At 43.2% G+C, this 15,900-nt stretch overlaps 1 protein-coding gene across 1 annotated transcript in view; it reads left to right on the top strand.

Moving 5' to 3' along the window:
• LOC147668692 (T-kininogen 2-like) overlaps positions 1–15,900 on the top strand; it is a gene marked incomplete at its 5' end in the record, with an annotated part of 106,583 nt that overhangs the window by 48,686 nt on the left and 41,997 nt on the right. The window contains 5 exons of the mRNA XM_086948509.1: positions 447–548; positions 1,113–1,194; positions 3,259–3,413; positions 8,626–8,733; positions 13,848–13,940. Coding sequence (XP_086804635.1) covers positions 447–548; positions 1,113–1,194; positions 3,259–3,413; positions 8,626–8,733; positions 13,848–13,940 — 540 coding nt within the window. The remainder of the gene's footprint in view (positions 1–446; positions 549–1,112; positions 1,195–3,258; positions 3,414–8,625; positions 8,734–13,847; positions 13,941–15,900) is intronic.

The following is a 15,900-nucleotide window of genomic DNA, read 5'->3' on the forward strand; positions in this document are numbered from 1 at the left end:
TCCATACCCTCTCATCCTGATTGACAGGGATGCCAGCCAGCTATTGAATCCCACTTGATCAATGGACATTGTGCTCTCCTCAGATATCACCATCCTCCTCGATGGAGACATTATGGTACCAGCTGATATTTCAGCCCTACCAATGTGCCTTGTTATGGAAAAGTGTGTGAATACATGATTCCACTGACTCTTGCATTGTTGCATATGTTTATAAAATATGTCCAGGTTGCAGAAATGAGATTAAGGGACTCACCTATGAACATAACATTTATAACATAACATTGACGTATTAACACATAGCTTTACTGATACTGACGTAAGAGACTCATGTACATTCCTTGTTGCAACAAAACCTACATTTGTGTTTGCTCCCCTTTACGCAGTGTTACATGTGTTTGCATTTCTCAATTAAGTTCACAATAAAATGTTCTATATTTTTAATGCAGGTGGTGGCTGGAACAAACTATAATATTGAATTTACAATCAAGGAAACTACTTGCTCCAAGAAGGAATCCAAAGAGTTGCATGGACATTGCAGTCCAACTAAAGTACGCTGTTTGTGCATGTATCATGAAATTATTTTGGACATTAAACCTCAGCCGGCCCGATTCACAGAACTAACTTAAGACAAAATCCTAAACTTACTACTACTGTGTCATTATGGAAAATGTGTATACTACTTAAAGGGGCAATCCAATGAAAAGTAAAAAGGTTTCTCCTACCCAATCTTCTTTCATCAATAATAAGAAACAATAAGGGCTCCACAATACCTGTTTGAATTTTTTCTGGGAGGGGCATGAAGATTCAAGATGTACATCAGCAGAAGGAAGCATTAATGTAGATGCAGTGTGACACTGAACACAGTTGTAAATAACATTGGGTTTGCCACAGACAGAAAGAACGTGCTTGGAAAGTTTGGCAAATGTGCTGCTTCTGGTTGTGCCTTTTTGTAAAACTTCCTTTTATGTACCTTCATAAAAAAGATAACATTTTATATGTAAGTATGACGTGTAAATATCCCAGCTGGCATGCAGACTTCTATGAAACTGGTGCAGTGTTCTTGTACTGTAACCTTTTCCATTTCACATTGGCTTTTTTTCATTTGCTGACAGGTTTCTGGTTCCTGCAAGTCCTCTGTGTATGTGGATCTCACGCATTCCATAGCCAACATTCAGCAAAACTGCACAATCCATGGTAAGACAGAGGTTAAGTCAACCGAGTCTCGGTGCGCCTGCGCACGTCTCCATAGTCACAAGTGTGTCTCAATGATACACTTGTGAATACCTAAACTGCACTAATTGGGCCTGATTCACAGGAAACTAAGGGCCATATTTACAATAGGTTATCACTACCAGAACGCCACTTTTTATGACGTTCTGGCAGCAATAACCCCTTCGCCTTATTTACAAGGCAGTGTTAAGCCACTTAACAGCTCCTCGTAAATATTGCCTCTATGCACACAGCGCTTAGCATGAAAGGGGCAGGCAATGGGTGTTGCAGTGGCCGTTCCACTGCAACACCCATTTCTTTTAGACGCTGCCCCCTATTTACAAGGTTGGCGTAAATATGGTCACAGCGCCAAAAATAAGACCAGGTGCAATGAAAGGAAATGATTAATTTCTCCTTTCTTTAGCTGTTTCTAAGTGTGCTGCATTCTGCAGAACACACAGAAAGAGCAAATCGCCATTAGTGATTGTTCATTTGCAGGAAGGTGCCCCTTCCTGCAAATGAACAATCACTCTCTGCAATGCAGGCACCCTTGCACTATGGCTCAAGTGTGCCTGCGTTGATTCTAGGCTAGATTTAGCACCAGTGCTAGGGGAAAGGCAGGGGTGTGTGTATTATTTTAATTACGGTGCATCCCTCCGTTTTCAGAATGTCTCAGTGTGGCGTTACTAATTGTGGCTGAATGCCACACCCCTGCAGTCTATTGTAAGTATGCCCCTATATTTCTCCATGGAAAAATACCTCCCTTTACACCCTGGCATTTTTGGTGGTATTCCCTCCCAATCCCACAGTGGGTAAAGATTTTTGGATTTTGATGTATGAAGCACAACTCAAAAAACCTGGATATATAATTTGCACTCCGACCAGTTTGCGAATGAGTTTGCAGTTTATGATGTGATCAACCTACAAATAGGTGGCACCACATGTAGTACACGGAGGAGTTGGTGGTGGTGGTGGATGGAGGGTGCAAAATGGCCTGCCTAATGAAGATTATCAGCCAATTCACAATTTACAAACCTATGTGAATGGCTGCAAATGCCAGGATAGAGGCACATATAGGATAGCAAGCCACTAACTTTGCATTTGCTTACCGAAACAGTATTTTTTAAAAAGCTGCCCTTGTCCATTAAGGGCACATAAGCTGCTTATAAAAAAGCATCATTCTGCTCCAACCAAGGCTGTGGGACAAGACTCTAAGTGGAAAACTGCCCCACTTTTACAAAGGGTGCAGATTCTCCTGAAGCAGATATCGCTCCCTTTGAGGTGTGAGTATCTGATGGATGACTTACGACTGTATTTGTGGTCACAAAGCATTGGAACATTCCATTGCGGAACCCAAATAGGAGGGAGATGCCTCTTTAACACCCTCTCCTATTTTGGTTTGAGGTGTGTCTCAAAACCCCTTCTACAAGTCAGAAACAATTTTCTGACACAAAAGGGGGTTTCTAAATTTCAAAACACTATTTAGTGGTTGCAAACACTGCGATTTAGCAGCAGCGGCCGCTGCAGGTAAGAGCGGTGGGGTGGACTTGGAGAGACGACCACAAGGGAAAATTAAATAAATAATTAATTTGCCCTCTTGGTCATCTCTCGGAATCTTCCCGGAGCGGCTGCGATTTAGTGAATGACAGGTTTTTGCAACCATGAAATTGTTTCTCCCTGTTTAGTTTAAATCATACTACCCTAAGTGGGTTGAATGTTCTAACAGGATTATATCCCATTCTCTTGTTGCAGGCCCTCGCCTATGTATTAGACCTTTAACAACTGCTTGGTCCATAACAGTGAGCTTTAACCCCTTAATTGCTGCCGTCGGCCAATGGCCGTCGCGAGCACTACCTCGGTATTGCTGCACACGTCCGTTGGCGGACGCGGCCCCGCCCGCGCAATAGAACGCCCGCAGCGGATTGTGCGCCACGCTAAACGGGTTAAACTTATACCTTGTTGCAAATTATTAGAATGCTTTCATGTTTGATGAATGGCAAAATGACTTTTGTTGGTTGCATTATCCAGAATGTTGTTTTTATTTTTCAGCTCCTCCTTCTCCATGTCTTGGTTGCCCAAAGCCTCTAGAGACGAACAGCTCAAGACTAGTAGAACCTCTGGCGCACTCAGTGAAGAAGTACAACTCAGAGAGCAACGACCTTGTACTCTATAAGGTGGATGACATCCTAGAGGCCACATCACAGGTGTGTATGTATTCGAGCAAAAAATAGTTCCAGCTTAGTGCACATTGGAACTGAAACATCCCAGTTTTTACTTACATAAAACACACTATGAGCCCAATTACAAAACAACCTTGTAAATTTACTTCCACTGGCTTATACCTATATGAGGAGTAGGTCTATGGTTTTTGGAAGGCTAAATGTTACCAGAAGTACTCCTCAGAAGTTGGCAAAGGAAGATCCCTTTTGTAAAAAGTTAGGCACACCTAAATGTTCTTGGTATATATTTTTTGCTTATGTAAATGCCTAACAAAAGTGCATTTGCACGTGTTAACGTTTTTTTCCCACAGGAAAAAATTTCTACTTTGAGAAAATCTTGCATTCACACCTAACACAATTTGGTGGGTTTTCCCTCTCCATTCCCATCCAGTGTGGGAGAGTGTTACACCACTTTGCAAGCAGATATAGTCTAATGTAATATATTACACCCTACTTGTGTTATGCATAGATAACTTGATTCACAAGTATAAATTAATGTTTGGCAAATTGAAAATGACTTTACAAGTACATCTCAAGTTAGCATTCTTCTTCCATGGATGGGCACCATCTCAAAAGGAAGTGGTTGTGGATATGCAATTGTGCACTGTGGCATGTAATACCTATAAGCTCTTCCTTTATGGCTCCTGTTTCAACATGGTGCAGCACGATTTGGATCAATGTGATCACAGTAATATGCACGGCCTAGGATCCATTCTTGTGTAATAGAACCCCCCCCCCCAGTGATGCTAAACTGCTGCTAGCACTGCTCCAAGCCAAAATACATGTGCTTGGAATTTTAAATGCAATAAAGTGATCAATGCAAGTGCTAATTAACGAACAACAAGGTGTATATTTACTAAGATTTTGTGCCATGTTTGCATGACACAAGGGATGCAAATCGATGAGAAATCTTTTTTCCCCAATTTACTTTTTTCTTTTTTTTTTTTAAAGAGTTTTTTATAGCGCTGGCTAGACCCGAAGGCATCAGAGCGCTTTACATGAGAATCAACAATGTAACAAAAAAAGTTAAACAATTACACAATAAATCAAAAAAATAGGTAAAACAATTAGGAGAGGAGAGAAAGGCGAGAGAAGAGTAGTGGAGGGGGTGGTGAGAGAAGGAGGATAAGGGAAGAGACAACAAGGAGAGACGAAAGGAAGTCTGTCTCAAGACCGACTGGGTATGTGACACCCAAGGAGGGAATCCACGGCTCATCTCCCCTATAGCTAAACCAGGTAGCTTCATTGGGCAACAAACAAAATAGTTCAGTCTCAGTACATTTAGAGAGGATAGAGGGAGAGACATAAATAGAGGGAGGGTGAGGGAGGAGACGACAGGAGAGACGAAAGGAAGTTCAACAATGTGGTTCAACAGTATAACACAAAAAGATCAACAATTACACATTACATCAGATAATCGGCAAATACATTAGGAGAGGAGAGAAAAGAGAGAAAAAAGTAGTGGGTGGTAGGGGAGGTGAGAACGTGAGGATGAGGGAGGAGACAACCGTAGAGACGAAAGGAAGTCTGTTTAAAGACCGACTGGGTAGGTGATGGCCAAGGAGGGAATCCACGGCCCATCTCCCCTATAGCTAAACCAGGTAACTCAATCGGGCCTCAGACAAAATAATTCAGTTCGCCGAAGAACATTAGAGGGTTAAGTATCAGTTCTGCTAAGTGAAGAATCCATTAACACTGAGGACTCTCTCAGTGGTGTATCTGAGACTCCAGGGCATGAATGCTAGGATCTCTCCCCAACAAGGGGAGAATGAGTGCTTTGGCAAGGGGCACAATCTAGTAGGCCAATTAAGGCCTTTTTCTGCTATGTGTGAAACCCTTAACACTGTGGACTCTCTCAGAGGGAAATCTGAGACTCTGGGGCAAAAATGCTGGATCCCTCCCCAACAAGGGGAGAGGGAGTGCTTTGGCAAGGGGCACAATCATGGAGGCCGTTTAGGGACAGATCGGCAGTAGGGGAGGACCTATACAACAGACAGGTGGAAATGAGAGTCGGAACACTAGTACATATGCCTACTGCACTAGATCAGCTAACGATGAAGGTAGAAGGGAAAAAAACCATGAAAATAAAATAATTAGTCTGCCGAACTGAACATAGCTTAACCAAAGTCAATAACCCTCATGTTCAAAAATGGGAGGGCTAGTAGAAAGAATTGAGTTAAAGGGAGAAAGAGCGTAGGCAGAATAAGGAGCATGCAGAAATATTAGAAAAAAATGATAGCGGAGGGGAAGGGAGGGTGTAGCCAGGGGGTAAGTTCAGCTGCCATTTTACTGTCAGACCGGTGCAGGCAGTCTTCACAGGGATGGTCGGGGGGGCTGGAAAGACCTGGAGGATTCAGCGTGTTAACAAGGGAATAAGCAAGGAACAAAGTTACACAGAGTAAACAAAGGATAGAAGCAGTATTGCACAATCCAAATCATCTTGTTAAAAAATTAGAATAAACAGGGGTGTTGAGCGTGGCATAAAGAGAGTAGGAGGACCTGCGGTAACAGTAATATTCTTGGACGGTGAATGTTTCAGTGGAGAGGAGGGAATTTCAAAAGTAGTCCAGGTGCAGTTTTGTGGGGCCGGAGATCCGGATCAGGTCACAAGATGGCGGAACGGGACAGTAGTGACCCTCAGGGATGATCGCAAAATGGAGGGGAGCAAAAGCGACGAAGACAAAAAGTCAAAATGAATTTGATTCTAACCTCCGCTCAAACTCTCTAGGTTGTCACAGATGTCTTACCGGAAGCCAGTCAGGCAGAATGGTACTAGGAGAAGCAGTCAAGTCAGGAGGCAGAGGGAGGTAGAGGGATTAGGGAGGGCCTCAGCCCGGTACCTCAGTGACAATCAGGGAAAATAAAGTCAGAGGAAATCAGCGGTGATTGAGATGGAATCTGCAGAGGGGCGGCGATGAGGAAGTAAGGAAGCGGCGTGGAGCAGGGCTTAAAGAAACAGGAGGAAGAGAGAGATGGCTGAGCCGAATAAAGCCACAGCTCCAGCTTCGGGGGTCCGGCGGCAGTGTGCAGCAGCTCTGCCAATGGAAGAGTGCAGTATTGATGGTCCATGTCAGTGGCGTACAAAGGGGACAATACAAATACCGGCTGCCCGGCCAGTAGGAGCATCCACGGAGGACCTCACTTTGTGGGCCCACGTAATCTGTGGGGAAAAGAAGGTGCAAGGTAGTACGTCCCAGTCTAAAAGGAGAGCTCGGGGCACCTGGGTCGCAGAGACACAGGACCGCAGGGCAAACTCTGGGAGTGCAGGGCGAAGACCAGGGCGTAGCCCTTGAGCCCGCCTTGAAACCTGTGTCCTGGAGCAAAAAAGAAAGGGGGGGGACCCACTTGCCGATCCGCAAGCCAAAACTTGTTTTGTGCTGGAAATTCTCGTGAAAGTAACACCAGGCAGATCATAGCACTGCTTTGGGTCACTTAGTGCAAAGGGTCTATCCATAGATGGTGCATGCGTGTTCCCGTACAACCACTATTGCTTTTTGATGCAAAACTGTTTCTACTAAAAGCAGAAGACATGATTTCACTTAAAACAATAAGGGCCATTTTAAATTGGCACTATAAAGGAGGAATGCTTTATTTACTTCTCCTTTCTCTTCCAACTTTGCATGTGTCCTGCACTTTACAGCACACATACAAAGTGGGACATTTTTTAAACTTAGTCTAAGCATACTATATTGTACTGGAAGGGTATCCTTCTACTACAAAACCTATGCTAGACTCATGCAGGCACCCTTGAACTATGGTGCAAAGGTGTGTGCATGGTGCACGGCTGCCTGATTGTGTGCCAGCACTACGGAGAAGGGACAAGAGTACCATATTGCGGTAGATATGGCGTTCTGCTCTCTCCTCACAAAGCACAGCCCAGTGTAGCACTGTGTTGTTGGAACAGCAGTAATTTACAGTTTTAGATAGTAGTAAACAGTACGTTAATTGTATGAAGTGCTTTTTTGGCTCAACAGTTTACATCATGTGTTGACATGTCTAAAGTAAGCAACAGCACATAACAGAATAACAATCTTAAAGCGACATACCAACTTAATAAAACACAGCAAGGCACAATAAAACAGTCAAAACAGAACATAACTGAACAACCACAGTACATACAACAATGTTATATTGAAATATTTCAGCCCAAATGGACAGCAACAGAAAAAAACATAACACATGACCACCACAACAAAATAACACACAATAATGTGCACATTCGTGTTACACATTACCTTCTCTAGAATCCTGTTTTTATACTATATAATTAAATGTGTTTGTACCAAGAGCATTCTTAAATTGCCATGATTTTTTGTTGCACATTAATTTTATTATACCTGAAGATTGCAGTTCTCTAATTGTTTGGACTCTCATGGGGAGATTTACTAAGATTTTACACTGTGTTTGCCTCACAAAAGTGACGCGCAGTGGAACAAAATCAGTTTTTTCCCAAATTTACTTTACAGGTCTAAACTTGTTTAGCACTGGAAATAACGTGAAAATAAAGCAAAGTAGTGCATGGCGCTACTTTGCATTACTTAGTGCCAAGGGGGCGTACCACGGGTGGAGCATGGGTGTCCCATGCAACCACCCAAGGTTTCTGATGCTAAACCCATATTACTAAATAAAGTAGACTGTGTTTAGCGTCCAAAAACTGCGCTATCTTGAAGTAAGCGCAAGTTTTCCGACTTTTAACGGGCGCTGCACTGTACAGCACACATACAAAGAAGAAAAGTGGTTTAAATCAGCCTTTGCATAGTATTTTATACTGCAAGGCTACCCTTCCAGTACAAAACTTAGAAAATTAAAAAAATTAGACTGGCTGAGACATCCCTCCACCATGGTGCAAAGGTGTCTTTGTGGTGCACTGCAGCTGATTTTAGCGCTGGCGCTAGGGAAAGGGGAGGAGAGTGCCATATTTCAGTAAATTTGGTGCTTTCCTTTTCACGTAGTGCAGTATTTGTGGCTGCTGCACTGCGCTGGGCGAATAAGTCATAAATCTGCCCATCAGTGTCTTACATCGCACTCTCGCTAAACGTGTAGTTACCGGTTCATGTTCCACCTACCCCAGCCTTTCCTATAAAATCATATTTTTTATTTCTTCTTACCTTTGACATACTTTAAACTCCTTTTTCAGTAACTTACAAAATAAACTCTCTCAGTAATTTTTTATTATTTATCTTTATTGGCGTTTTAGATTGTGGCTGGGACGAAATATGCTGTGACCTTCACAATCAGACCAACAAATTGCTCAAAGCAGAGCAATGCTGATCTTCATGCCGGCTGCCATTTTGATGTTGGCCATGTAAGTAGTCCTGTTTTTTTTATATTTCCGAGTTTTATATCTGGCACAGCTAAATACCACTTGCTTTGTAACATACACTGAGAATAGGTTTTAGATCAGTCCCCATCATCCATTGGCTTGTTTAGGTCAGCACACTTCAGCCAGGTGCCTTTACGTTTGCATCAACTCATGGCATTTCACCTGAGTTTTTGGTGCGTTTTTTTACGGAGTTTCATATAGCGCAAACTTGACCCAAAGATATTGGGTATCAGAGCGCTTTACACGAGCACCAGTTGCATTACATGAGGATACATTCATTTCTGTTTAGCACAGGGAGATTACATTATTTGGACAGAATCACAGGATGTTTCGCGTCCTTTCCGAGACTTGAACCGGTTCCCCAGATCGAGGTCGATCGCCCTAGCCGTTAGGACAACTCCTCTCCCTGTGGTTACATTGCTAACAAAAGTAGTCCCTCTCTGGAGGCAGACAGACATGTTTCTGGGTAGTATGTCTCTCTCCAGTGTCAGTAAGCATTCTGTTATATAGTGAGTTCCAGGTCCACATGCTAATGAATAAATTGGCAGGGACACCAGTAGGGTGCGGGTGCAACTGCACCAGTCTTGCGCTCCAGAGCTTTTTTATTAACAGTGTCCTTTGACTGGTCATGCCTGTGATGGATGGGTGTGGGGTGGATAGGTACAGCCCCTGGGTAGGGGCTGGTTCGTGATGTGTCCAGCAGGACACTAAACATGACTAAAAATTGCTACATGTCCTCCCATCCTGATTGGGTGCCTGGACATTTACGGCCACATGCATCATTGTTGCCGTTTGTGATTTCTTAATTACCGAAAATTAAGGAATCGCAATTAAGAAATCGCAAAAAGGCTATGCATCAAGAAATCGCATTTTTTTTGCGATTTCTAAAAATTCCTTAATTGTGATTCAGAATTTGCGAATCGCAATTAAGGAATCCCTTCCCATTGATTCCTATGGGCCAAGAGGCCCATAGGAATCAATGGGAAGTCATTCTCAATTTGCGATTTGCAATTTGCGAATCGCAAATTGAGAATGCAATTTCAAGGGTGCAGGGGGAGTCCCTGCACCCCTGAAATATAACTTTAAGTGCATTTTTCACACACACATGCCCCAAGGGCATGTGTGTGTGTGAAATGAAACTTTCAAAAATGCACTTTTGTGCATTTTTGAAAGTTTTCGCAAATTACCATGAAGGTCAACTTCATGATAATTTACCTCTCCCTATTTGCGAATTCGCAAATTTAAAATGTTCATGCATTGCATTTAAGAAATCTCAAATATCGATTTCTTAAATGCAATCGCAATTTTAGAAATCGCAACATGATTGCAATTTCTGAAATTGCAAAAAACATGATGCATCCCAATTTTGTCAATTGCATTCGCAAACGGCCGAAAATTGCGATTTGCACCGTTTGCGAATGCAATTCACAATGATGCATGTGCCAGTTAGCCATTTCTCTGACGGCCCTTACTCTGTCAAGCCGTTGGAGAGGTTTGGCTATGGCGGTGATGGAATAGTCATCGCTGTAGAAAAACCTAAGGTCCGCCGACAATAAATTTGGGCGGGGAAATATGTTGGGGATGTGTATACTCTGCCACCGTTGTGATGGAGTATACATGCCATCAACATATAAATATGGCGCTTTATCCACCAGTGCCAAAATAAATGTTAATATGTACTTAACGATATAACTGGTGCTCATGTAAAGCTCTCCCATACTTACAGGTCAAGTTAATGTAATATAAAACTGCAAAAACAGCAAAAATAAAAAAAATAAAACAAGACAGGGAGAATAAGGGTAGGGAAGAAGGATATCGCTGGTGTTTTTCCCCCTTATTAGTACATTCTGAAAACAAAAAAATAGAAGCAGAAAACACTTTAAAATGAGCTCTAGAGCTGCCATACCTGCCTGATAAGTAAAATAAACAAAAACAGAAAGGTCATGTTACAAATATAAAAAACAAGACAGAGGGAGAATAAGGGAAGGGAAGAAGGATATCGCTGGTGTTTTTCCCTCTTATTAGTACATTCTTAAAACAAAAAAATAGAAGCAACAAACACTTTCAAATGTGCTCTAGAGCTGCCATACCTGCCTGATAAGTAAAATAAAAAAAAACAGAAAGGTCATGTTACAAATTAATACAGACATTAAATGAAGTTCTCTATAAATATACCGCCGGGCCTTTGCAGACTCTGAAAACATGGATACATGTAAGTCTTTTTCTTTTGGAAAATACTGTCAATGCGGGGGCCTTTTGTTCAGTTTCTTTCCTGAACTTATTCTAGGTTCAGGAAAGAAATAAAAAACATAGGGCCTGATTCACAGAACTAACTTAAGAGAAAATCCTAAACTTACTACTTTTGGTATTCACAGAAGTTAGGATTTTGTCTTAAGTTTGTCTTAAGACAAACTTAAGACAGACTTAAGACAGACTTAAGTTAGGATTTTGTCTTAAGTCTGTCTTAAGTCTGTCTTAAGTTTGTCTTAAGACAAAATCCTAACTTCTGTGAATACCAAAAGTAGTAAGTTTAGGATTTTCTCTTAAGTTAGTTCTGTGAATCGGGCCCCTGGTTGTTCGACCAATAACTCTGAATGACCTATGACGTTCCACTCTCTATGTTTTTGCTGTGTCTTTGGCGTCGGGAAACCCTATCTGGGTAGCTGTTGCGCCTTACAAGTTCATAAAATAAATAAATAAAATAAATTTGAATTTCCAATTACCCCTTTTATACCCTCTCTCTCCAGTCTGGATAGTATGAAAAGGGTCTGTGATGGGCCTAATAAAGTTATTGGATTTTCACAAAGGGAACCTGCAAACAAAATAAATACAGGCTTTTTTCAGAGCTCTTGGCTCAGTAGGAAACTTAAACTGGGTGCAATATGCCAGTCTCTGCCTTGATTTCCGCACCACACCACCAGCACACTTACAGCTGTTGGAAGTATACACTTGACAACCAGTGGCAGCTCCTCCGCAATGGCGGAGGGAGGTCGCCTCACTGCCTGGCTCAGAGTCAGTAAATGTAAATTAAAGCAATGTTCTTGCATCGTTTTAATTTACTTTTGCTGGGTCTTAGCCAGCGGTGTTGGGGGGGGAGGGGCGGGGCGAGGCTAAGGAGGAGGGAGGAGGAGTGCTACATGCACTTCCACTCTCTAAATGCGCATATGTGTTTTGGCCCTGCCTTTAAATGATGTTCTATGGAACTCTCAACATTCTCATGTTTTAATATAGCCTTGAAGCCTTCAATGCAGGCTAAACTGGTCATTAGAGACCTGCTCCAGCGTTAAATGCCAGTGTTGAAGATGAAGGCCTATAACAAGAGAAAGGGTCTTCAATAGATGGTATTAGTCAATGAGAACATTCCATCTCAGGGGTGCAAAATGTCTCTTGAAAGTCACAGGGGGTTTATAACCTCTCATGCCTCTGATGTTTGGGGCCCTTTCACAGCTCTTGGTGTGTATTTGGACCTAAAATCTCAGTAAGTGGTGGGAAAGTGGGCAGCATCAGACTTATTTTCCTTGGGCTCTGCCAAACTTTTGTCTTTGATTGGCAGAGACGAGGGATACACAAGCTAAGCAGAATCACCCCTCACACCTTCCGAAGCTCCAGGAACACTGGGAGCAGCAGAAAGAGGAAAGAGGCTTGGTTTGCCATTCTGCTGGCAGCAAATTACATCCTTCCACCTGAATGGCTGCATTTTTTCTTCTGAAGCGTACCCTGCCTCTACTGCGGCCTGTTGCCACTTATCTCATTTCTCAATATAGACCCTTAGAGCTGGTGTCCATCTTTGTTAATGACGTAATCAATGTCACCCAGGTGCTGAGTGTTGTCTCCAATATGTGGAGGACATTTTCTATCCAGAACTTCTACATTACATAAAAGAACGTATTTAATACTGTGAAGTAGACAGGGGATGTAATCAAATTACAAGTAACTAGTTACTGTAACATGTTACTTAACCACAGTGCTTTATCGCCTATGATATAATGCTAGCCAGCTTTTCTAATTTTAATCATATTTTAACAGGCATCTACCATGGCGAAATTAACTCAGTGACATTTGATAACTGTAAAGTAGCAGATAATAGTATATTCTTTTGTTTATGTAAAATCCAATCAAAAAGGCACACCATGATAGCACTTTCTGACTAGACAGTGGTTCAGACTCCATGTATTCAATTAGTCCTTTGACACAGCCAACTGTGATATATTTGTCAGTTGACTTGTAACAGGTGGTTGCTAATGGATCGTGTTGGGATTTAGACACTGCCCTGCATACTAAAGCTAAAAAGCCTCAGGCTACCAACTTGATCCAGTAGAAACTATGGGGCATATTATCAAGGGGGTTTATCTCCGCTTTTTTGGCTTTAAAAGCCAAGAAAGCGGAGATAAAATTATCTCCCTATTACCCAGCTGTCGCTAACACCAGTTAGCGACAGCTAGTAGGAGATAGCGACCATCTTGGGCCCCGCTTTGCATGTCAGAGATATTTATCCCTAATGACTTGCAAAGTGGACATGCCAAAATGTTAGGGACTGGAAACAGTCGCTAACATCGATATCTCCTATTACCAACTTTTGGAGATATTCGCTGTAAGCGCGAATATCTCCAAAAGCTAACACCTGCCCTCGAGCAGTTCTTAGCCATGTTATCCAATGGTAGGTGGATAACATGGCTAAGAGCATTAGCTCGGTAATGCATGAATATGGCTGACTTTTCAGCGATATTCATGCATTTCGGCTGATTTTCATCGCTTAGGAGATAAACCTTGATAATAGCAAAGTTCCTAAGCGATAAAAATCGCCGCAGCTCGGCGATATAAATATTGCCGCTAAGCCAACATAGCGATAATTATCGCTAGTTGTTCGTAATATGCCCCTATGTGTCAATGATTAGAGGGAATATTCCTCAGGGTGACTGATCATAAGTGTGAAACTGTCACCAGCACCCAATATTTTACCATTGCATGCACCATAGAATTATTGCATCACATCTATGTAAATACGTATTGCCCTCAATTCTTAAAAGTTACTATGGGGCACCTGCTGAGGCCTGTGTGAACCAAAATAAATAAGCAAATCTATTTGTTTTTAACAGGAGTTCAAACGCTGCCAGGCAGAAATTGTTGTGGTACCTTGGCTTAAAAAAGTGGATCCTCTTAAAGTCGACTGCTCAGAGACTATTCTTGAGGTATAGTATAAACCTTCACTTGCAAATGTTTACCATCTACCCTGAAATAATAATGCACACAGGACTTTTTGTGAAGAATCAAAATGTTGATCCCCAGAGAAGATAATGTCTGGTTGACCGGTGCACGCTGTGGGAGGGGTGGTGAACTCTGGTTCGGTTACTTTATCAGTTTTTAATGACATGGTCACGGATGACTCTGCTATTACTTAGACTTTTGGGCTTTCTACGCGACCCTCTATGTCGCCGAGTCCCCTACTCTAGCGGACCCTCATGAGTATTTGCGGGGGGCAGCAGTTACTCATCTTCCGACCCATGAAGCGGATGGGTTGGAGGCTCCTATCTGGATTGAAGAGGTGGTCTCTGCCTCTGCCTTCGTCTGTCTGAAGCCTCTGAAGGTGCCAGGCTCAGATAGTTTTAGTGCCCTTTTTTATAAGACTTACTGTGTGGAATTAGCCCCATTACTTACCCAATTATTCAATTTGTTTGCTGACACAGGCACCCTCATGGCTTCTATGCTCCAGGCGACGATTTTTGTCATCCCCAAACCAGGGAAGGACCCGGTGCTGTGGGGCTCCTACCAGCCGATCTCCCTACTGAACATAGATGCAAAGTTATTCTCAAGCATCCTGGCCCACAGACTCAACCCTCTCATGCCCGGCTTGATTGACCTGGACCAGTCAGGCTTCATACCGAGTAGGCAGTGTGCGGACAACACTAAACGGTTACGCCACCTGATTGACAAAGTGCACAGGTCAAAGGAAGAAGCTCTACTGTTGACAGTTGATGCTAAGAAGGCCTTTGCCCGGGTGCACTGGCCGTACTTGTTTGCTACACTAGAGCGTTTCGGTGTGGAGCCTAAGTTTCGTAAGTGGGTGGCTAGCATTTACAGTGCCCCTACTGCGGTGGTCAGGGTTAATGGTATACTTTCAGGGGACTTTGCGGTGGAGAGGGGCACCAGACCGGGATGTCCTCTCTCCCCAATGCTCTTTGCCTTATATATGGAGCCCTTTGCTCAAGGGCTCCGGGACAATCCACAGGCGCAAGGTGTGTCCTTTGGGGCTGACCGCCACTTAGTCAGCCTTTACGCTGATGATGTCATATTTTCAGTGGCTCACCCCCTGACTTCTATGCTGGCCAGGGGTGGGTGGAATTTGTGTAGTCGTGCTCCGCAAAGCTCAGCAAAATGGTAAAAAATATCCGCGAGCATGCAAATGTTCCACGAACATGCAGAATTGCTTGTTCCGCCCGTTCATTATGCTTTTTTCCTGTTTGCAAACACTGTTTGCGTGCTCGGGGATAAATATCTTGTGAACACACATTTTGAAAGCGCAAACAAGCAAAAAATTCCGCAAAGCAGCGGATCGTGGAATTTTTGCCAATTCCGCGTTCTCCGCGGAACGCAAAATGACCCAAATTCCGCAAATTCCGTGAGCGGAACGGAATTTACCGCCCAGGCCTACCAGCCATAGTAAAAGCGCTGCAAGTGTTCAGTCTGGTCTCGGGCTTCAAAATGAACTTGCAGAAATTGCAAGTCCTGAATCTCACTGCGAAGCACACTACTGTGGATGCACTGCAAGCCCAATTCAACTTTGCCTGTGTGACAGGGGCATTACATACTTAGGGTTGGTCCTACACAGCAGTCTGGACAAGACAGCGGACGTGAACTATACTACTTTACTCTCACGCATCCGGAAAGACCTCGCCCTCTGGCAGCGTCTAGCCCAGTCATGGCTTGGGAGGCTGGCGGCCGTAAAAATGAATGTTTTACCTCGGGCCCTATACCTTTTCCAAACCCTCCCTTTATTGCCCCCGCCGAAGATGCTCTTGCACATCCAAACATAGATTGAACATTTAATTTTGGGCCCAACCTCGCCAGACTGCAGAAGATTCTGTCACGGTGACCTAAGAAAGAGGGAGGCTTGGCAGTGCCTAACTTCACCCACTACTTTCAGGCCTTGCT

Source organism: Lissotriton vulgaris, unplaced genomic scaffold (genome assembly GCF_964263255.1).
Source record: "Lissotriton vulgaris unplaced genomic scaffold, aLisVul1.2 SCAFFOLD_4785, whole genome shotgun sequence".
NCBI classification, from domain to species: Eukaryota; Metazoa; Chordata; class Amphibia; order Caudata; family Salamandridae; genus Lissotriton; species Lissotriton vulgaris.